We start from the raw sequence: 23,803 nt of genomic DNA, 5'->3' as shown, positions 1-23,803 counted from the left end.
TTTAAAGACTGCATGAGATAAATTAATTGCTGAATATTTGCAGATAACTAATTGCTGAATATTTGCAGATAACAATACCAATATTGTAGGCTTCCAACAAGTAATTTGTTGACATAGCCTGGGGAGCCTCGTGTGGAGAGCTCTTGGCTCCAAGCCCCCAGCAGCTTGTCTGATTGCAAATGCAGGGTTTAGCAGGCTAGACCCTCCTCACCACTTGGAGATTTTATTCTGTTTCTGACCCTCGAAGATGCATCTTGTTTTTGAGCCTGGCTCTGTCTTCTAAAATTTTCCTCGAAATATTTTACCCATTATTGTTATGTGTTTGGAGTTACAGAGGCATGCCAACTCCAGGTGAAAGCTTCAGATGGCCTCTCAGGCAATACGATAATAAGAGATGTTACTGAATTAATGGTTTATCTTGACTATTGATTTGTATACTTAAGAATTAGTGATCCTAGAAAGTGTCAGATACAGGTCAAAAAGACAAAGTGTCTTTTAGTTTAGTTTTGTTTTTTTTCTTCCAAGACAGAGCCTTGCTCTGTCACCCAGGCTGGAGTGCAGTGGCACGATCTCTGCTCACTGCAACCTCCACCTCCCAGGTTGAAGCAATTCTCCTGCCTCAGCCTCCCAAGTAGCTGGGATTACAGGCACCAACCACCATGCCCGGCTAATTTTTGTATTTTTAGTAGAGGCAGTGTTTCACCATGTTGGCCACGCTGGTCTTGAACTCCTGATCTCATAATCCACCTGCCTTGGCCTCCCAAAGTGCTGGGATTACAAGTGTGAGCCACCGCACCTGGCCCTTTTTCTTTTTTTTTTTTTTTAAGATGGGTTCTCAGTCACCCAGGCTGAAGTGCAGTGGTGCAATCATGGCTCACTGCAGCCTCTACCTCCCCAGGGTCAGGTGATCCTCCCACCTCAGCCTCCTGAGTAGCTGGGACTTACAAGCATGGGCCACCACAACCAGCTAATGTTTGCATTTTTTTATAGAGACAGAGTTTTACCATGTTGGCCAGGCTGGTGTTGAACTCCTAGGCTCAAAGTATCCACAAACCTCAGCCTCCCAAAGTGCTGGGATGGCTGTCATGAGCCACCACACCCAGCTAGTGTCTCATTTTTAGTGTGCGTACGGGAGCCTTCTGTGAGCCCTCAAGTCATGTACCATATGGGCAGATTCCACAGTAACGAGTTCCCTGAATATACACATAATAGGATCTGCCTACTCAATCTTTTCTTAAAGTAGATAATACCTTGGCCCAATATTTTCTCAGTTTAGCTTGATGAAGCTGCTTCTGCACCAAACATTCTATGACTCGAATTGCAACTTCAGAAGGGAAATCATTTTGATTGGATCCTGTTTAAAATTACAATTCCTACAGCAACGAAACAATTCATAGCCACTCACTCCCTTATTCATCAGTATTGAGGCCTGTCTTAGTGTACAGTAGAACACTAGTATGTAATAAACTCTGGTGGTGAGTTTATGCATTAAGAAAATCTCATTGCTGCTAATCTACTGTTGATGTTTATGGAATGAGTATTAGGAAATTCTGCGCACTTTGCCTTCAGGTTCATCCTGTCACTTGACTTTTAGCTCCTTTCACTGAAAGCTCATGTGTTAAGATATGCTGACTCCCTAAGTTCCTATTTTTCGAAACTGCAAAAACAAGTCTTTCAGATTTTCAAAATTCGATTTAGATTTGTTGGAAAACTATTCTATAAAATGTGTTAAGACCTTTGGTTTTAGTTCGGTATGAAGTGGGTGGCGGGAAGCTGGGAGAAGGTGGGTGAGGGGCTGAGATGGGTATTCAGGTGCTTCTGCTCTGTAATTCTGGTTTGGCAACATTTTAAGGCAGAAATTCTGAACACACCCCCACCTCCCCCACTTCCAACACACAAGATGAGGGATGTCCACACTTAAAAAACACATTCACAGGCTGGGCATGGTGGCTCCAGCCTGTAATCCCAGCACATTGGAAGGCAGAGGCAGGCGGATCACCTGAGCTCTGGGGTTTGAGACCAGCCTGGGCAACATGGTGAAACCCCGTCTCTACTAAAAATACAAAAATTTAGCCCAGCATGGTGGCGTGCGCCTGTAGTCCCAGCTACTCGGGAGGCTGAGACAGCGGAATTGCTTGAGCCTGGAAGGCAGAGGTTGCAGTGAGCCGAGATCACGCCATTGCACTCCAGCCTGGTGATAGAGTGAGACCTTGTCTCAGCGTCTGTCTGTCTGTCTGTCTCTCTCTCTCTCTCTCTCTCTCTCTTACCAGCATACCATGGGGTAGCAGCAATTCCCAGCGATCTGCTTACAATCCCCACGTTTCTCCCATACTCAGGAAAGCCTCCTTAAATAGAAATAGCACTGGAAGAATGCTACCCGAGAGCTACAGCAGATTCTAGGCAGAGTCTGCCCTATACCACTCCACCGATGGCTGCAAATGCCACCCGACAACCCTCACAGGCTTTTCTAGCTCCTCAGCCTTCTGCCAAATGAGGGCAGTTTCCTTTCCCACCATTATCACACATGGCCATTTCTATAAACTTGCTATTTTGGGATGTTTAATCAAGAATCAGTCAGCTGAAAAAAAATTAAGGAGATTTATTCTTTATTGTGAGTAATGACCAGACAACTAATCTGAATAAGGCACATTCATCAGAATCTGTAAGAAACAAATGCAAAACCATTCCTCATTACACAGAAAGGGAGTGCAGAGAAGTGGGACATTAATATTGGCAAAGCCCACGTATTTTTTGTTAAGTACAAATAAGCAAAATGCAATTGGGTTTGAAAGTCAACGTGCTGTATCTTTTGTGACAGGAAAGGCAAATAGGTTTAAATTTCCTGTGCTCTGATGAACCAGGAGCAACTGCCTGGAGCTTTGTGTTGATGTGAACTTAGGCTTGGTGGGAGCACAGGGAGTAGGGCTGTGACTGCTGGGGGGGCCTGGTTAACTCTGCCCCATGCAATGTGACCCAGCCTATTGCTTCCCAAGGCCAAAATGTTCTTTTTGGTTCATGTAACTCCTCTTAGCCAAAGGCAGATTTAGTTTATAAGCCTCAAAGAGGAAAAGTGGGAGACTATTTCCCAAAATAAGAACCAATTTATAGGGCCGGGCGCGGTGGCTCACGCCTGTAATTCCCAGCACTTTGGGAGGCCGAGGCGGGTGGATCACGAGGTCAAGAGATCGAGACCATCCTGGTCAACATGGTGAAACCCCGTTTCTACTAAAAATACAAAAAATTAGCTGGGCATGGTGGCGCATGCCTATAATCTCAGCCACTCAGGAGGCTGAGGCAGGAGAATTGCCTGAACCCAGGAGGCGGAGGTTGCAGTGAGCCAAGATTGCGCCATTGCACTCCAGCCTGGGTAACAAGAGCGAAACTCTGTCTTAAAAAAAAAAAGAACCAATTTATGGGCTTTTCAAGACATCAAAGCAAGCGGACACAGATAATGCAGATAATACTGGAAGGAAAGGCACTGAAGACTAAGTTATCTGCCTCTTTGCAGATTCAGTTGTGTTCTCAGGCCATTTGGATTGGTCCATAGAGATACAGAAGTTATAGTGCAGTTTATTAGCTAGAAATGAATTTTAACAGCCCCATCTGGGTCTGAATGGGGCAAATTTAGGCCCATATCATTAGGTATCTCACAAGTTAGCACCCAAAATTTAACATAAATTGACAAAAATAAGGCTTAAGTCATCTGGAGAAACTGTTTACAGATATCTTAACTTTATTTAGCTCTCTCTAGAATTAACATCTTTGCAAATATATTATTCAACCAAGCATTTGCCATAAAGATAAGCATCAACTTTCCCATTGGACAAGTGATAGTGTTCAAGCTACTTGAATTGTGAAAAACAAAAAATTCCCAGGACTTCTCAACAAATAAATTTCAAAATGAAATATACTCAGATGGATAAACAAGATATTAAAATGGAGACTGACACTGAACTACATATTGAACCTGAAACACACATTCAAACAATTCTTCTGTAAAATGATATATTATTGGCTTTACCAAGATGTACTGGTTTATGTTTACAATTATGTTTTATTTTCAAATGATAAAGGAAAGGCTTCATGTTGCTATTTGAAAGTACTTCTCAACTAGCCAGGCAGGGTGGTGTGTGCCTGTGTTTCCTGAAGCAGAGGATCATCCCCTTGAGGTTCCAGGCTGCAGTGAGCCATGATTGTGCCACTGCACTATAGCCTGGGTGACAGAGCAAGACCCTGTCTTTAAAACAAAATGAAAGCACTTCTCTGCAAGTGAAATTTATGAATATAATCTTTATTCCTATTAAATGATGGCCCTAATCAGCTACTACTTATTATTTTCTATTTAACATTCATTTTTGAAGAGCCAGAGACCTGCCTATGTGGCATAAAGTTTGGATGGATATATGTGAATGCTGTGCTGGTGAAGGTCATCTGATTCTTATTACAACTTTCACATGCCCTATTTGTTATATTTTAACATCACTGCTCATTGTGCTTCCTGTCTTTAATAGTTAAAAGTATAAGTGGACCAGTTAAAAGTTGTTTAGGCTGGACACGGTGGCTCATGCCTATAATCCCAACACTTTGGGAGTCTGAGCGGGGGTTGGATCACTTGAGGTCAGGAGTTCAAGACCAGCCCGGTCAACATGGGGAAACCCTGTCTCTGCCAAAAATACAAAAATTAGCTGGGCATAGTGGCGGGCGCCTGTAATCCAGCTACTTGGGAAGCTGAGGCAGGAGAACTGCTTGAACCGAAGGCGGAAGTTGCAGGAATGAGCCCACATCACACCACTGCACTCCAGCCTGGGTGACAAGAGCAAAACTCCATCTCAAAAAAAAAAAAAAAAACTGTTTAAAAACTATCTCAGCGGCTAGCACTATTTAGTCAAGTCAGTAGCTGAGAGAATGGTGGGTCACTAACCACCAGAAACTTGGAGGCTTCCAAATGAAATGTACTGAAATTGCTTTATTGATTGCTTTTAAAAATAGAAATATGAAACAAATTAGCATTACTATTTTAGTGATTAGAACCCCCTGGAACTTTTCGGCCAAACCCTGGAAACTAACCAAAAAACCGAAAATTTACCCTAAGGGAAGAAAAACCTCAAGTCCAAAGACAGTTTCTGATTCCACCATTTGGTTTTACAATTCTGGGATTATTCAAGAAGTAATTTATATTAATATACAGTGTAATGAAAGTTATTCTGGAACAGTAATTAAATGGCAACGTTTAGGTATCATGTACGATATTGTATGCCCACAAATCATTTTTCTTAGTCAAATAAGCAAATTATGACAATAATAAAAGATGAATTACTAGACGCAAATGAAAATCGGAAAACTTAAAAAAAGTAAAAAAATAGAAACAAATAGAAATTAACCTGAGAATACATTAGAGAATAAATTTGAATTATCTGTCCATTTATAAAATATAGTATGCTTTAAAAATAGTCATTTTAGTCATGAGAAGACCCAGCGCTAATATACTGCTTCTTTTAAAAATGATTTTTGAGGCTGGACGCAGTGGCTCATGCCTATAATCCCAGCACTTTGGGAGACCAAGGTGGGTGGATCAGTTGGGGCCAGAAGTTTGAGACAAGACTGGACAACATAGCGAAACCTCATCTCTACTAAAAATACAAATATTAGCTAGGCATGGTGATGCGTGCCTGTAATCTCAGCTACTCAGGAGGCTGAGGCACAAGAATCACTTGAACCCAGTAGGTATGGGCTGCAGTGAGCTGAGATTGCGCCACTGCATTCCAGCCTGGGTGACAGAACAAGACCTTCTCTCACCAAAAAAAAAAAAGGTTTGAGGTTGGGTGCTTTGAGCCACATCTACAATCCAAGCACTTTGGGAGGCCGAGGTGGGAGGATCACTTGAGGCCAGGAGTTCAAGATCAGTCTGGGCAACACAGTGAGACCCTGTCTCTATACAAAATAGAGTGGTGTGGTAGTGTGCACTTGTAGTTCCAGCTACTCAGGAGGCTAAGGTGGAGGACTGCTTGAGCCCAGGAGTTTAAAGCTACAGTGAGCTATGAACTGTTCTGCCCCTGCACTCCAGCCTGGGAGTCAGAAATAGTGGACAGAAAACTGACAACACTCTCAATTGGCTGCACTATACATGGAAGGAAAGTGTTTCTAAAAAGGCTAAATAAGTAAAAAAAAAAAAAAAAAACACACACAACATTTTGACTTAGAAATTTATTTTTCTAAATTTTGAAAGGAAATGATGGAAAACCATATCCAACTGAATGAAGAAACAAGAATATGCATCACACTGGTTCCTTTACAGATCTGAGGTAGCACAGGTCAGCAGGCCAATAGGACAGTTCTACAAGGCAACACTGGTTTTGTGGATGTAATGAAATGCTAGCATCTAAGATCTAGAAAGACAAAAATTTGGTATATAGATTTTCCTTCAATTTCCTCTGCTTTCATATTGGATTGACATTGATTTACATTCCCCATGCTTTCACTTTTTGTTCAGGTCTTTCCCAAATCTCTTGGAAGATCCCTTCAAAGTCCCAAATGCAAATTCTTCCTTCAGGTATGCCCCTACACTCAATTGAGTAATTACTCAAGTATAATTTTTTTTAGATATCAGTAAAGATCCCTCTATCTTCTTAGTGTTTCCTAAAATCTTCCCATACTTTAATCATGACTTCTTAGATATATACATATGATCTCATACAACAAAGAGGCCAAAACCCAGTTTAAACATTCCAGGATTATAATAGTCCATATAATAGAACAGACCCTTTGTTAGGTCAAGATCATTTTACTAGAGTTCTGCTTTCAGAGCTTAAATGCTAATCAACAACTACTGTCTCCATACACACTGTTTTCAGTCTTTCTTACAATCACAGAACATGGTCTAGCAATCAGTATTGACTATCAAAACCTCTGAGAATTACCTACCATTTCTGCTTCCTCTCATTAAGTATACCATCTCTTGCATTTCTCTAATTTTTAACCTAATGGTACTTCTATAACTAGTTGGTCAAGAAAGAGCTGCATTATATAATGTTCCATCACTGCATAGAAATAAGCTGTTTGGTAAAGTTATGCCAAGTGTTCATATAAAATTTACTATTAAATTGGTTCAAAAATAAATTTTAAAAATAAAAATGGTTATTAAAAATCTGTTCTGCTGAAAGAGCCTACAAACTCTCACCCCAGAGAAGTATAAAATTCCATGCAGAGGAGACAGAGATGACAATTAACAGAAATGAACAAAAGCATCAGAAACATGCTAGTAAATGCTAGCTTATACATTCTGCTGTTCATATTAGATCTTTATCATTCATAAATAATGTATCTATACAATAAACCTGTATTTCAGCTTCCTACCCATAAGATTTAATACATTCTTTTTTTTACATATTTCCTATCTTCTAAGATGTTTTCTCACTTAATCAATGGTTTTCGAACTTCATTATCAGTGAAGCTCTTTGTTGCAATGAAATCTCACAGCGAACCCCAACATATAAAACAGTTAAAAGCAGAACTGCCCTGATAAAAGGGGGAAGGGTGCCAGTAGACACAGTTTGAAAATCACTGCTGTAAATCGTTCAAGAAAAGCTGAAGTAAAGATACAGCCAATTGGAATTTCTTCATTTCCAATGATTATAAACCCCAATTTCCCCAATGGTTCTCATTTTTAAGAAAGTTTTTTGAGTACAGGTGCTTATACCTCAGCTCAATGGAATAAAAGCACAGTGTCTTACATGTAGTATTTAGGTACGTACTTAATGGTTTGAATCCTTATTTCCTTGTTTTATACTCAAAACTGTACAATTAATATAAGATGTAGTCCCTTAACTTTAGATTATTAAAGTGACGTTTGAAAATATTCAACATGTGATAGAAAAATTTTCTAAAAATTATCATTGCTTCATAATTGTAATTGCTTTAGTCAAGTCTAAACACTATCCAAAAGGCTCTTCAGAGTCTCACTCAAAAAAACAATCAAAAAAATCACTCTGTAGTTACTCTAAGAAGTATCTCCTGTGCAATGGTGCTATATTTTAGAATTTTTTAAAAAATTCTCATATATATCATCCTATATTTCAAACCTGATTTGGTCCAAAAGGCAAAGAAAAGAAGTTAGGTTAATTTTTACCTTTGTCAAGGCTTACATTAGAAAGATTTTATAAGGAGTAAAAAATAAAAACTTGTTTCTAAAATAAGCTCATTTGTGTTTTTCAGGCTATTTCCTCAATCTATTTTATCAACCCCCTTCTATATAAATGGAAGGCCTTTAAACAGACTTTTTCATAAACGTATATACCTTCTGTAACCAACTCTGTGCTTAGCTTTAGAAAAGGCACCCCTGTTCTTCTATGCTCCTCACTGGCTGGACCGGTAGTACTAAGTGTGAAATTCGGCTCCACAGCCCACTCAATTTGTCTGAGTCCATGTGGTTGAAGGAGCTGGGAGTGTCAGAGTTGGTAAACTTGGACCAGAGTAAATCTCTCACTTTTTCTTCAGTTTCCCTTGGGCCTACACTTGCTTCTAATGTTTCCTCCTCTAGCAGAACAGTGAGGACCAGGGCCACATCTTTAAAGGCAGCATTCTCATGATCACAATACTTGTAGAAGATCAAAGTGGAGCCGGCAGGAAAGGATTCGAAGTTGTGGACCACAGCAGCCTTCTGGCCATTCTCAAAGCCAGAGCTTAGCTCCAGGTCAACCAACAGCTTGACTGTATCACTGTCCTGCCAGGTTCTTCCAGCCCCGTGAATCTGAATGGGAGAGGCTTTCTGGGAAGAGGTGTAAGCATCAGCAACATGGTGGCTCAGGCACTTCAGGGTCTCCCTTCCCTCCCGAGCTGCTGTAAGTATGATGGTGGCTGGCTCCGTAGGGTTGGAAGCATTGAGGTGCTTCTGGAGAAACTTCCGTCCTCTCTGCCACAGAAAGGAACTCTGGCCTGGAAATTTATCTTTCAATTGGCTAAACTGGGCCAAAAAGGCCTCCAAAGCTGGATTTTTGGGCACTTGCTGGGCTGGAGAGAAATAGTAGCTATACACAGAAGGTAGCACAACAGCCCCAACCAGGAGGCAAAGAAAGACAGGGCCTGTCAAAAGAATGAGAAAAGAACAGGAAATTATAGAGAACACAAGTCAGAAACAAAGCCTGTGGTCAACTGAAGTGAGGCGGAGATACCGTCAGGTTTCACTAGGAGCAGTAAGTTTCTTTTGCATAAATTGTTTAAACTTTCACTCTACCAGAAGTACCTTTTCCCTAATATCTTCTCAGATTTAATTATTTGAAGATATATCTTTGTTAAAAGATAAAAGCTTCATGTAAGAGTTAAGTATCAGTAAAAAAATTTTAAAAATAAATAAAAGGTAAAAGCTGAGTCTATGCATTTGTTGTTATAACTAATGATGTAATTTAGACATGAGTGATCGAGATTTTCTTCCATCTTCTCAAGGAACCTACACCGATAGCCGACCACTTTTTTAGGAGTCATAACTCTAAAATGACTAGTTAGAAAGGCAGTTTTTGTTTCTTGTTTAGGAAAAGCTTTTCCTACTGTGGGAATTTCCATTTTGTAAGCACACCAAAATATCAGCCAGCATCCTTAAGGGAAAAACCCCTAAAACACTATTGTTCTATTTTACTATGACTTACTACCAATCATTAAATAAGTATAATAAACACAATGTTAAAACTGTTTAAATCTGCTAGTTTTCTAAGCATTTTCTGAATGTGAATCAACACTGCAGTAAAACCAGGTTTGTTCTTACCATAGTTCCAAATACTCTTTTTATTAGTCTTTCTCATGGTGTCCTGTGCATTCTCTTTAATTTCTTCCAATTTTTGTGTTTGTTGTGGATGACTTCCAGCCTCTGAGGAGGAGGAGCAATCAATATTATTTGTAGGCAGTAAACTAATAACAGTATGTATACCTTTATAACTCTCACCAAACCAAAGAACAATTTGACTAAAAAGATTTATATACCTTGGCCAGGCACGGTGGCTCACACCTGTAATCCCAGCAATTTGGGAGTCCGAGGTTGGTGGATCACTTGGGGTCAGGAGTTCGAGACCAGCCTGGCCAACAAGGTGAAACCCTGTCTCTACTAAAAATACAAAAATTATCAGGGAATGGTGGCAGGCACCTGTAATCCCAGCTACTCAGGTGGCTGAGGCAGGAGAATTGCTTGAACCCAGGAGACGGAAGTTGCAGTGACCAGAGATCACACCATTATACTCCGGCCTGGGGGACAGAGCAAGACTCCATCTCAAAAAAGAAAAACCAAAAAAACAAAAACCCAAAGTTAACACTTTTCCTGTCTTTTCTTTAAGACTATTACTTTTATTCTACTTAGAAGAATAAAATGAAATGCTGTGAAATTCATTCAAGGATAATATTGCTATATTCACAATTCCTCACTGCCTCTTACATCAAAGACAAAGAAAAAGAAACTTAAATACTGTGGCCAAAGTTATCTAAAATGTGATTCAACAAAATATATAAAATTAAGAAGGGATTTAAGAAACACTGGCTGTACACAAGTTTCAACATCACAGGGTAATTGTGCTCGAATTCCAGTGTTCGAGTTTTACATGGTTCCTCAAGACCCCGAATATAAAAATAACAGAGGCACTAAATTCTGAGATAGGAGATATTACTGTACAGTGGCAAAACAGCTTACAAAAGCAAATTTGAAACTCTTAGTCAAGGAGATATACAAAGCAAGGAATATAAGGTGAAGAAAATTCATGAACTATGTAAAAACCCAGGTGGAGGGTGGGCACACCAAGCTTAAAATATGTGGGTGAAAAGAAGGGCAACGCTTTACAGCACTCTAAGCTAAATCACACTAGAATCGAAATTTGTGCTTAATCCTGGCCAGTTACTTCTATTAGCACAGACGAGTAGGATCCTCTTCAATTATAAAGAGTTGTTCATATCACCCCAAAAAGTAGGTTCTTAAAATATCATATCATGGAATTTAAGAACTGAAAGGATTTATAACGGACACCTATTCCAGCCCCACTACTTAACCTACCATGAAAAGAGGTCCAGGAATATTAAAGGTCTTGCCCAAGGTCACATAAAGAGATATAGTTGAGATATTGAGATTAAAACACGGTTTCTCATCTCCTAGAGTATATACATACATACATATATATATATATATATATACACATACATATATATATATATATATATATATAAAACCTCATTCAACTATATTAAGTTGCTTTCCATCCATAAACTGCATTTCTTTTTTTAAAGACAGGGTCTCACTCTGTCAACAAGGCTGGAGTGCAGTGGCAAAATTTTGGCTCACCACAGCTTTGACCTCCCGGGGTCAAGCAATCCTCCCACCTCAGCCTCCTGAGAACTACAAGTGTACACAGCTGCTTTTGTATTTTTTTGTAAAGATAGGTTTTGCCATGTTGCCCAGGCTGGTCTTGAACTCCTGGCCTCAAGTGATCCACCCATCTTGGCCTCCCAAAGTGCTGGGATCACAGAAGTGAGCCACTCTGTTTGGCCTAAACTGGATTTTTTTTTATTTTTTTTATTTTTGAGATGGAGTCTTGCTCTGTTGCCAGTCTAGAGTGAAGTGGCACGATCTTGGCTCACCACAGCCTCCACCCGCCAGGTTCAAGCGATTCTCCTGTCTTGGCCTTGCGAGTAGCTGGGACTATAGGCATGTGCCACCATGCCCGGCTAATTTTCGTATTTTTAGTAGAGATGGGGTTTCACCATGTTGGCCAGGATGGTCTCTATCTCTTGATCTCGTGATCCACCTGCCTTGGCCTCCCAAAGTGCTGGGATTGCAGGTGTGAGCCACCACACCCGGCCTAAACTGGATTTTTTTAAACAATATTTTTTCACCAGGTATTTTTTCACCTGTAATCCCAACACTTTGGGAGGCTGAGGCTGGCAGATCACAAGGTCAGAAGTTCAAGGCCAGCCTGACCAACATGATGAAACCCCCGCCTCTACTAAAAAATACAAAAATATTAGCTGGGCGTGGTGGCACACGCCTTATATAATCCCAGCTACTCAGGAGGCTCAGGCAGGAGAATCGCTTGAACTTAGGAGGCAGAGGTTGCAGTGAGCAGAGATCATGCCACTGTACTCCAGCCTACACGACAGAGTGAGACTCCAGCTAAAAAAAACAAAAAACAAAACAAAACATTATTTTTTCTACTTACAGCGAACCTGCCTAACAGTGAATTCTTTTTTAAAGAGATGAGGTCTCACTACATGGCCCAGGCGCTTTAGCTAGAACGTAGAGGTTACTCACAAGCGTGGTCATTGCACACTGCAGGCTCGGGCTCCTGGGCTCAAGCAGTCCTCCCACCTCAGCAACCCAAGTAACTGGGAGGCTTATGCAATCGCACCTGGTGCATATGCAACTGCATTGGTAAATGGGCATTTCAGACTGAGCTCTTCCAAGTGCTTATAAAATATAAATCCACGTAGACAATCACAGAAAGTGAGAGCTAGAAGAATCCTTGGATGTCATCTTGTCTAACTTCTTTGTTTTACAAATGGGAAATTGAAGCACCAGGAAGTGAAGAGACTTTCCCAAGGTCACCCAAGTTAACAAGTGGTAGGGCCACAACTAGAATTCACACCTCTCGAGTTCCATTTAAGGATTTCGCACACTGCAATACTTTCCTCCATAAGGGAAGACATGGTTGTTCCTCTTAGCATATAGGCAGACAAAATCAGGTATAGAGAAACCGACTTAAAGTCCTATAAAACTGAAACGTGACTGAGTTAAGGATACTGTCCCATTAATGCTCATTTTCAAATATACCCATCTCTTGATTGATGTAACATTTAGTTTCCCAAAAAGTAAAAGATTTCAAAAATTGTACGTCAAAATACTCTCATAAGAAATAAAAAGCCAAAAGCGAATTTTTTAAAAGTCATGCCCCTTTTTGTCATATCACATTAACAGTTAAAAAAACCTTGCTTAGAAATGCAGTTTATGTGTAGGAAGCAACTTAATATAGTGGAATAAGCTAAACCTCATTCTAAAATCAACTCAGTCGTATGGCTTTGTGCAAGCGTGGGCAGGGCCCCAAGGCCTTAATCCTATGAAAGATACACAAAAGTTCTCTGGAAAGAAGGCCTCTGACTTCTGCTGTGTTCTCAGTCAACAGAGCCATAAAAAATAGGAGAGAAGTTCAGAGGTTCTCTTACCGGGGGCCAGCAGTCGCCTCCTCAGGGTATCCTTGCCCTCTTGCCCTGCACTGGAATGACCGGGACTCTGGGCTTCCTGGGGGTCTCCAGCAGGTGGTTCCTGAGATGCTCCCATTCCGTCAGTCACTTCCGTAGGGAGGGCTGCAGAGCTGCTCCCTAAGTGTGCATCTGCTCGTCCTAACTTGTCACTTGGAGAATGGCTGGGATCTGGATCCAAGGGTTCTTCACTCAGACTTTCTGAAGGGAGGTGATGCCCTTTTTCACCATCCAGAAAACTCTGGCTGTTCTCATGTTCTGTTTGATCCTTTGGATGTTTCCGCACATTTGCTTCATCTGGACTTTCTGATTTATCACCTGTATCTACACTTTCCGGACCTATTGTCTCTATGTCTTGGTGGCCTTTGCTAAGACCAGCGGCAGGGTGTAGGGTCTGAGCTTCTTCAGCAGTACTTGGTGTGATTGTGGTCTCTTGTGCCTGAGGATTTATTGATGGATCATTTTCCAAATCCTTTTGAGAGTCTATTGAGATAAAAATTTATAATTCTTATTGGAAAAAATTCCCCATAAATTCATATTTTAACAATGTCTCTGTTTAATAATAATACTTATATAGATTTTCATGGTTTACAAGACACTCTTCCTAAACGTTATTTCTGTTGGCTCCCACTAAAGGTGATTTAAACAACAACAAAAACTTGTCAATAAATCTAAAGTAACACTAATATAAAACAATTTGTATGACCAACAGATTGTTAGAACCAACTTTTGGTTATATTAAATATATCTTCTTCCCTAATGAAAGGCAGTGCCCATCAATGGTAGCTAAAACTTTATGCAAAAGGCTGATAGGAACTTTTACAGTGTATGAGCCAGACTGACAACTGCTGAACCCAGTGACCAATCTTCACATCACGAAAACGGGGAAACCCAAACAGATCATTCACCTCCTAATACGACGCAGTAGGAAGTACTCTAGACCACCTAGGAAGTATTCTTGCCAAATAACTGAACTGAAATCTGATCGAGCTTCTAGAGCTACCAGCTTCTAAGAAATATAGGGATAGAGGAATATATTAAATTATGCCTCAAGAATATAATCAGCAAAATGCAGGATGGGCGAAATTCCAAAAGACATTTCTTTAATAACAGTAAGAAATTAAATGGCAAAAAAAGGGGAAAAAAGGAGTCTCTTAACTTACTAAGAGACTTAAGAGACCATCAACCAAATACAATATGTGAACCACAATGTCTAGATCCAGTTTCGAATAAGCCAATCATTAAAGAAATATTTATCACACAATCAGCAATATCTGAATGCCAGATATTTGATGACACTAGGAATTATAATTCATCTTTTTAGGTGTGATAAAGGTATTGTAATTACATTTTTTACAAAGAATCATTATTGGCCGGGTGTAGTGGCTCACACCTGTAATCCCAGCACTTTACGAGGCTGAGGGGGGCAGATCACGAGGTCAGTAGTTCGAGACCAGCCTGGCCAACGTGGTGAAGCCCTGTCTCTACTAATACAAAAATTAGCCAGGAGTGGTGGCGCATGCCTGTAGTCCCAGCTACTCAGGAGGCTGAGGCAGAAGAATCGCTTAAACCCGGGAGGCAGAAGTTGCAGTGAGTTGAGATTGCACCATTGCACTCCAGCCTGGGTGACAGAAAGAAAAAAAAAAGAAGAAAATCCCTTCTAAATATAGCACATCATGGGATATATATATAACTCTAAAGATTTATTTACCATCATTTTTTAAAGAGGCATTGTATTTTTCCATTACTATAAGTCCCTACAGTTGGAGTCTCTAAAACATTTATCTTCCTTATAATTAGGGTCTCACATTATGGTAAAGTTCAGTAAATCTGAAAGAATAACTATAATCAAAGCAAATGAATCCACTGAATTAGCTTTTTTACTTTAAAACTTCAGGTTTCAGTCATCAGAGGTTTTCTCTCTGCATACCCTAGTTTCCTACAGCAGCACCCTCAGTGCCGGACAGATCAGTCTTACCCTCTTGAGGCTCCCTAAGTCCACTGTCAGCCATGTTTGTGTTCTCTCTCTCCAGAGTTGGGGGGATACTTTTTTTAGTGCTTGGTTTTCCTTGTGAAGATGTCTTGTTTTCTTCTTGTCCCAAGTCCCAACAGACTCATGCTTCCCATGGACCCAGGAAATAAGGCATATATACAGTGACTAAAACAAAATGAAAAAAATTAAATGACTTTTTATCCATACGAAGGAGAAATGCAAATATCAGCTTTATTTATTAAATATGTTTAGTTTGAGTAACATGTCCTCTCTGAAACTTTTTTTGTGACGAAAAGTTCCTTTCATGAGAATCACACTCCAAATCCTAGACTATTAAAGCTCCAGATTATTAATCTTTCATCAGTATCATAATCTCCTAATACATTCCAGCACAGTTGAAAGAGTATAAAAAGTAAGACCAAGTGACCAGAATCTTCAAGAGAATAGCTTGAACTAAAATAAAAAATAAATCTAAGAGTAGAAATTTAAGTCACTGCTGAAACAATCACTGCAGATTTCCTGGAGGCCTTCAATTTCTGTCCCAGATACTTTTCTCATAGTCTGCCTATCAGAAGGTTTCACTTATATTAAAAAGTAACAACACAAGAGGTTCCCACAAACTGAGATGGCTGCTTTGAGGTACCGCTACACATTTGCACTGACTTTGGTTTTCTTGAAGTATTGTTTTGTAAAACATGGAGAGAGATACCCCTTCATTCAGTGCCTTTTTATGCAATGCTCAAAGACAGATAAAATTATTTTTATACAAAAGGAATCAAAATCATTTTATAAGCAATAAAACTTATATTTTATAGTTAATTCTTATTTTTTGTCAAAAACAAATTGATCAGTAAAGTTACTTCACATTCATTGCCTATAAAAATGAGAGTAATGATATCTATGAGGCTTAAATACAAAAATATTTATGAAAAAACTTTGTGAAGTGTTAAGAGTTTTTTGACAGCCTAGTTGGAAGGCTAGCCAACTGGCTGTCTTTCTGTTTTATGCAGCACTTTTTTGTAAAATTTAATTTTACAGATTAAAAACTTCAATCCCCAATGCCTACAAGATGCCTAATATATAATAAGAACTCCATATTTTAACTTAAAATCATGTGAAAAAAAATAAATGAATGTATAAATAAAGAATGATGCCACAGATAAACTGGAAGGAAAGAGAAGAGTAGGGACAGACCCTTCTTTCTGCTGGTGTAAACACTTAGCAAAGTGTCTCAGATTCGGAGGGTTCCTTGTCACCTCTTTTACGTTCTTCAGGCTCTTGGGATTGGGCTTTCAAGCCATCATATGTTGCAGTGAAGGTTTCTCTCCTATCCTAGCTCATGATAGAAAAGAAAAAGTCCCCAGTACTTTTCAAGTTTTGTTAAAAAATTTTTCCCTGCCAGCCAAAACCAAGAAAATAGGTTAAAATTTCCTATGTACAAGTAACAAAAATTTTCAAAAGCAAAGACGCTACTCACAATAACCATAAGGAATCTGAAATAAAAACTAAAAGATATCTGGTAATAAATCTAACAAGAGATATACAAGATCTTTAGACAGTGGTGAATTTTATGGTTTGTAAATTATACCTCAATAAAGCTGTTTCTTTAAAACACAACTTTAAAGAGAAAAATATAAAACTTAATTCAAGTATATAAAAAAGAGATAACAGAAAAATATATCACACATAGACAATAAGACTCAAAACCATTGATGCCAATTTTCTCCAAATTAATCTACAAAAGTATGCAATTTGAAACAAAATCTCAAGTTTTTTTCTATTATTACTGTTAGTTTCTAGTAAAATGTTAAAGCTGATCCTAAAATTCACAAAGAGCAGCAAAAGATCAAGAAGAGTCAGCATAATTCTGAAGAAGTGGGGCAATCTTTACCAGCTATCAAAACTTCTTTAAACCTAAAGTAGGCTGGGCACAGTGGCTCACACCTGTATTCCCTGCACTTTGGGAGGCCAAGGTGAGCAGATCACCTGAGGATCAGGAGTTCGAGACCAGCCTGACCAACATGGTGAAACTCCGTCTCTACTAAAAATACAAAAATTAGCTGGGCATGGTGGCACATGCCTGTAATCCCAACTACTCAGGAGGCTGAGGCAGAAGAATCATCTGATCCCAGGAAATGGAGGTTGCAGTGAGCCAAGATCATACCACTGCACTCCAGCCTGGGTGACAGAGCAAGATTCTGTATTAAAAAAAAAAAATTGTTTGGGAACAACTGACTATTCAAATGGAGGGAAAATTTCTGTCTCCTACCTCATACAAAAATCAAGTCCAGATTAAAGACCTAAATGTAAAAAGCAAAACTTTTAAACTTTGAGAAGAAAATATAAAATATCTTTATAACTGCAAGGTTTCTTAAATAAGATATACAATACACAAACCAGAAAGGGAAATTTCACAAATTTCAATACATTACAAAATTTTTAATTTCTACACAAGATATCGAAATGAAAAATCTCTGACTAGAAAAATATCTGCAACACATACAACCAGTAAGGAATTAAAATCGAGAACACATAAAGAATTCCACAAATCAGTAAAAGACAAATAATGCTACGAAAAAGTGAGTGAAAGGGTTGAAGAAGCAGTTCAACAAACAGGAAATATAAAAACCTAATGAATATGTAAAAAGAGTAGTCAAGGAAATATAAAAAATAAATTAATGGTGAGATAACATTTCACACCAGCAGACTGGTAAAAAGCTAAGTCAGACAATATCATATGTTGATGAGGATTTAGAGATACAGAGAGCTCTTAAACCCTAATGGCAATGAAGTAAACTGCTACTACAACTTTAGAGAGAAATATGGCAAGGAAAATTAAGGCACACATATTCTACAAATCGGCAACTCCATTTTTAGATGTATAATAGAGAAACTCATTCACATGCCCCAAAACATCCATTGCTGTATTGTTTAAAATGAGGAAAAGTGAGAAAATCTAAATGTTCATTAATAAGAAACTGGGTTTAAAAAATTGTGTCATATTCTTACAATGTAATATTATACACAGCAATTAAAATGAATTAGATTATCTTTAAAAGTTGTAAAATTACAGCACTGAAGCACTTATGACAAGGCACAGTGGCTCACACCTGTAATACCAGCATTTTGACAGGCCAAGGCAGACAGATGGGTGGAGCTTAGGAGTTCAAGACAAGCCTTGGCCAGGCATGGTGGCTCACGCCTGTAATGCCAACACTTTGGGAGGCCGAGGTGGGTGGATCACCAGGGCAGGAGATCGAGACCATCTTGACCAACATGGTGAAACCCCCATCTCTTCTAAAAATATTAAAAAATTAGCCAGTCAGGGTGGCGTGAGCTTGTAGTCCCAGCTACTCAAGAGGGTGAGGCAGAATAAGTGCTTGAACCTGGGAGGCAGAGGTTGCAGTGAGCCGAGATCGTCCCAGCCTGGGCGACAGAGTGAGACTCCATCTCAGAAAACAAAACAAAACAAACAAACAAAAAAACCCAGCCTGGACAACATGGTGACAACGTCTCTACAAAACAATATACAAAAACTAGCCAGGTGTGGTGGTGCATACCTGTAGTCCCAGCTGCTGAGGTAGGAGGATCACTTGAGCCCTGGAGGCAGAGGTTGCAGTGAGCCAAGATTGCACCATTGCAAGCCAGCCTGGGCTAAGAGCAAAACTCTGTCTCAAAAAAAAAAAAAAAAAAGTGTTTCACATCTTTACTGAGGTGGTGGTTCCCTTTGTTATCAAACTTAAAATTGTATGTGACATAAATTATCCTCAATAAACTTTATTGCAAACAGAGCTGAAGGCTTTCAAAAATATATTACTTGGTAACTAGGTTGCAGTCCAAAAGAATCTGCAAAGGCACCACAGGTATTTCTATAATCTTATAAATGCTTGACATACACCATTCCTGTCACAAAGCACACATAGACCCTAAGCCCATTTTATTCAGACCTTTTGTAACGTATCATCACTGTTCAGTGTTGAAATAGCATTCCCTCACAGTGCAAGTGGGACAAACAAGAAGTTCTTGACAAAGCCTCAGAAAAGGTCACATGGCAGGGTATCTGAGAGATCTGGAGGCACTGTTCCAGTGGCAGGTCAATCTTTTTTTTTTTTTTTTTTTTTTCCCAAGACAATGCCTCAGCCTTCGTAACGGGGACTGCAGGTGTGCACACCATGCTTAGCTAATTTCTGTTATTTTTCGCATAGACAGGGTCTCACCATGTGGCCAGGCTGGTTTCCAACTCCTGGCCTCAAATGATCGCCCACCTTAGCCTCATAAAATGCTGGGATTACAGGCATGAGCCACTGCGCCCAGCCAGGCAGGTCAATCTTTTGAACAGTATCTGATCCCTATCAGGGTATGTGTTCATTATGAACCTCTGGACTGCATAATGGAAGTGAGGCAGAGCCTCATCCTGATGGAAAATGGGGTAGTTGGAGACTTGCTATAGCTGTAGGGAAAACCCCTCCATAAGCATGCTGAAAAATAGATACTTTTGATAGTATCTTCTACAACAAGGAACTGATAAGACCTGTGTGCTTCATACAGCAATGAAAGACATTTACTCTGAGTGAATCCCTTGCAAGTTCAATTGTGACATGTTGGTGTTCAGTGCTCTATACATGGAAGTGATAATTTTCATATTTCTACTTAAATAAAATGTAGCCTCATCACTGACAGACATTTCCACTTCCCTGTGACCCTGAAATCTGCAGCAAAACTTGCATTATTTTGCTTTGTCTCCATCAGGGCTTGTAACAGGTTAAGGCTGTAAGGTTTTGTTCTCCATTTTTGAAGAACCTATTAGATGGTCGGCTGAGGGATGCCTTGCTTAATTTCTATCTCCTGGGACTTCTCTAGGAGGGACACAGATTTGCCTCACTGCTTCTTCTGTAAAGTGGCTACCCTGTGCTCTGTCTTTTAAGATGCAACCTTTTCTGCTTCATCTCACTGTAAAATGGTAAATGCTTTGACTACCCGGTAGGTGCCATTGTGTGGTATACCAAATGACTTCTGCACTGAAGTTGCATAACCAGGCCTAGAAGACTCCAACATACAAAATTAAGTGCTATAAGGCTAACTACAATTCAATACTTATTACATGTTTATAAATAAATTTGGGTCAGGCATGGTGGCTCATGCATGTAAGCTAGGATGTTACAATTCTGCTATGAAAACAAATAACATATAAAGCATACACAACAACTATAAAAGCTACTATTTATTGAGTGCCTTCTTTGTGTCAGGCAGCATTCAAAGCTCTTTATGGATTAACCCATTTAATCTTCACAACACTTTAGGAGGCCAAGGCAGGAGGATTGCTTGAGTCCAGAAGTTCGGGATCAGCCTGGGCAACATAATGAGGCGATGTCTCTACAAAAAAATGTAAAAAGTAGCCAGGCATAGTATTACATGCCTGTAATCCCAGCTACTCAGGAGGCTAAGGAGGACGATCCCTTGAGCCCAGGAGTTCAAGGCTGCAGTGAGCTAAGATCACGCCAGTGCAATCCAGCCTGAGTGACCCTGTCTCAGAAGAAAAAACAAACAAAATATATATGTGTACATACATATATATGCGTGTGTATGTATATATAATTGATACTAATGAAGGTTTGAAAACATTCTATTTTTTTGTTACTCTGTACATTATTTACATATATAATTGATAAAAAATAAATACATAAATGGAAAGGATACACATCAACTTCCATTTAGTGCTTGCTTCTGCAAGGAATACAAGAGGGTGTCAACTGTACACATAAAGTTTCCTTAAAAAAAAACAAAACTTTAATCATAGAAAAACATTCAACAATAAAAAAAAATAAAAATAACAACTGAGATGAATGTGATAAAATGTTCATGTATTTTAGATCTGGGCACAGGTCTTGTTATATTATTCTCTGTACTTTTCTATATGTGTGATGTAGTTACTGTCTTTTTAAATGAATAATAAATTAGACTCTGTAAAAAAAATTAAGTATCAAAAGGCAAGGCCTGTAATGGAAACCCTTTGAGCCTACATGCAATGACCTTGTGTTACAGAGGTACGCTTCCACCATGGCCTCCTAGACATTCTGTCACAACCAGCTGGGAGGAGACAGGACATGGAAAAGCTGCCTCTGAGAACAAAATCAGAGCTGGGAGAGCAAAAGATCTCTCCAACTCCATCCTGCAAACTGCTAGCGTTGCCACGGGGACCAGTGAAAAAGAGGGGAGGGGATGGAGACCTGGGAAAAACCTGGGGAAGGGCGAGGGGGATAGGTATCAGGAAGCACTAAGACCATTTTTTAAATGGAGAAGAAAATGAGAAGTTTAGCAGCCAAGAAGAGCAAAAAAGAAATCAGCCATTCCAGCATGGCAGTTTAGACATAAATGCCATCATGACAAATGTATGACAGTTGGGGTAGAATTAAGTATATATCTTTACTTTTAAACACAATTTTATTTTAGTGAATGATGCCATTTTTAGGCTCTAGGGATAAAAAGAAACTGATATCTTGGCCCTGAAACAAGTTACAGTCCTGCTGCGAAAAAGAATAACATATAAAGCACACACAACAGCTCTAAGAACTACTATTTATTGAGTGCCATCTTTGTGCCAGGCATCATTCAAAGCACTTTATTAACTCATTTAATCTTCACCACAATCTTATGAGGTGCAAACTATTAATATTCCTACTATTTTAGAGATGAGGAAACTGAGATACAGAAAGGTTAAGAACCTTACCCAAGAACATGTGACTACTGAGGGCAGCCAGGTTTTGAACTCGGGTAGTTTGGCCGTAGGACCTAATCATGACCCTTTAATAAGCTTGCATGAAGCATACCACAAAGCACCCTTACTCTGGAATACCTAAATCTAGATTTGAATTGTGACTCTAGCACATATGACCTGAGCGAATTTGTACATATCTTTCAATTTTTCTCTATTTCTTTTCTTTTTCCTTTTCAGGGACCTGTCACATCAGGAATCTGTTTATCTGCTGTGGAAAGCCTCAGGTGATCTAAGGTAAATACAGGAATTATATCTACCATAATTAAGATTATAAAATGGGCCTAGAAATTGTGACAAAAATCTGGCTTGGGTTATCCATCCCTCCAGGCCTTTTTTTTTTTTTTTTTTTTAGACAGAGTTTTGCTCTTGTTACCCAGGCTGGAGTGCAGTGGTGCGATCTCGGCTCACTGCATCCTCTGCTTCTTGGGTTCAAGCAATTCTCCTGCCTCAGCCTCCCAAGTAGCTGAGACTACAGGTGTGCGCCACCATGCCCAGCTAATTTTTGTATTTTTAGTAGAGACAGGGTTTCATCATGTTGACCAGGATGGTCTCTATCTCTTGACCTCGTGATCCACCCGCTTCGGCCTCCCACAGTGCTGGGATTACAGGCGTGAGCCACCTCACCCGGCCGGGCCTTTTAATCTTTACAACAAAGACCATTTGACTTACACTACAGGCTCAACCTCAGTCCCAAAACCAATCTTGTCCTTCATCAGGAGAGATTTAAGAAGTTTTTTGTTTTCGTTTTTAGAGACAGGCCCTCACTGCTGCCCAGGCTAGCGGGCAGTAGTACCATCATGGTTCACTACAGCCTCAAGCTCATAGCTCACTGAGGCTCAAGGGATCCTCCTACCTCAGCCTCCTGAGCAGCAGGGACTACAGGCACATGCCACTGCATCCAGCTAATTTTTTCTTCTTAAAAATTTTTTGTAGAGTTGGGGTCTCACTATGTTGCTTAGGCTTGTTTTGAACTCCTAGGCTCAAGCCATCCTCCTGCCTCAGCCTCCCAAAGTGCTGGGATTACAGGTGTGAGCTACCAGCCAGTAAGTTTATAATTCAGCATCAGTTCAAACAATTGGCTTTCATCCCTGTTCTAAAACTAAGACTCAGCAGGCATGGTGGCTCCAGCCTATAATCCCAGCACTTTGGGAGGCCGAGGTGAGCAGGCCACTTGAGCTCAGGAGCTCAAGACGAGTCTGGGCAACATGGCAATACTCCTTCTTTGTGTAAAATTTTTGTATACAAAAATTAGCTGGGTGTGGTGGTGCAAGCCTATAGTCACAGCTACTTAGGGGGCTGAAGTGGAAGGATCACTTGTGCCCAGGAGGTCAAGACAGCTGTGAGTCATGATGGTGCCACTGCACTCCAGTCTGGGTGACAGAACAAGACCCTGTCTCAAAACAACAAAACAGTAAGTAAGACTCCACATTATTCCCCAGTTGTAACTTCTGCTTTTGCTTTCTTGCCTTATATCTTTCCTCATCCTAAAGATTTAGTATGTGCCATATGTTTGGTATATGTTATTGCATTTAAACCTCACAACAGGATGAGGTAGGTATTATTACACAACCGTTTTCACAGATGAAGAAACTAGATACAGAGAGGTTAAAATGCTCAAGGTCATTTAATAATGTCAGAATTAGAATACAAACCCAGCTGGCTGCAAGGCCATTATTTTGCCTCTATAAAAAGCAATTTTCAAGCTGTGTCCCCAAAATTCCATGGAGACTCAGGGTTGCCAGGGAGACAGGAGAGATGAAAGGGCTATGGTTCATCTCACTTTTACAGACAGCTATGAATGTGGACTGCCACATATT

At 39.8% G+C, this 23,803-nt stretch overlaps 1 protein-coding gene across 3 annotated transcripts in view; it reads right to left on the bottom strand.

Annotated features, from left to right (window-relative positions):
- Positions 1–6,196: 6,196 nt before the first annotated feature.
- Positions 6,197–23,803, bottom strand: part of LOC116560071 (torsin-1A-interacting protein 2) — a 34,393-nt gene continuing 16,786 nt past the window's right edge. For 2 of the 3 annotated variants that reach the window (XM_032291265.1, XM_032291264.1), the window contains exons 2-5: positions 15,197–15,376; positions 13,183–13,701; positions 9,755–9,856; positions 6,766–9,078 (exon numbers count right to left, since the gene is read on the bottom strand). In XM_032291265.1, coding sequence (XP_032147156.1) covers positions 8,321–9,078; positions 9,755–9,856; positions 13,183–13,701; positions 15,197–15,230 — 1,413 coding nt within the window. In that variant the 5' untranslated portion in view covers positions 15,231–15,376 and the 3' untranslated portion in view covers positions 6,766–8,320. Of the gene's footprint in view, positions 9,079–9,754; positions 9,857–13,182; positions 13,702–15,196; positions 15,377–23,803 lie in introns of all 3 variants that reach the window. The other variant, XM_032291263.1, reaches the window with a different exon arrangement.

This window comes from Sapajus apella, unplaced genomic scaffold (genome assembly GCF_009761245.1).
Source record: "Sapajus apella isolate SASKATOON/1434 unplaced genomic scaffold, GSC_monkey_1.0 scaffold25, whole genome shotgun sequence".
NCBI classification, from domain to species: Eukaryota; Metazoa; Chordata; class Mammalia; order Primates; family Cebidae; genus Sapajus; species Sapajus apella.
The sequence above is the reverse complement of the archived record's forward strand: the minus strand, read 5'-3'. Positions and strand labels throughout refer to the sequence as shown.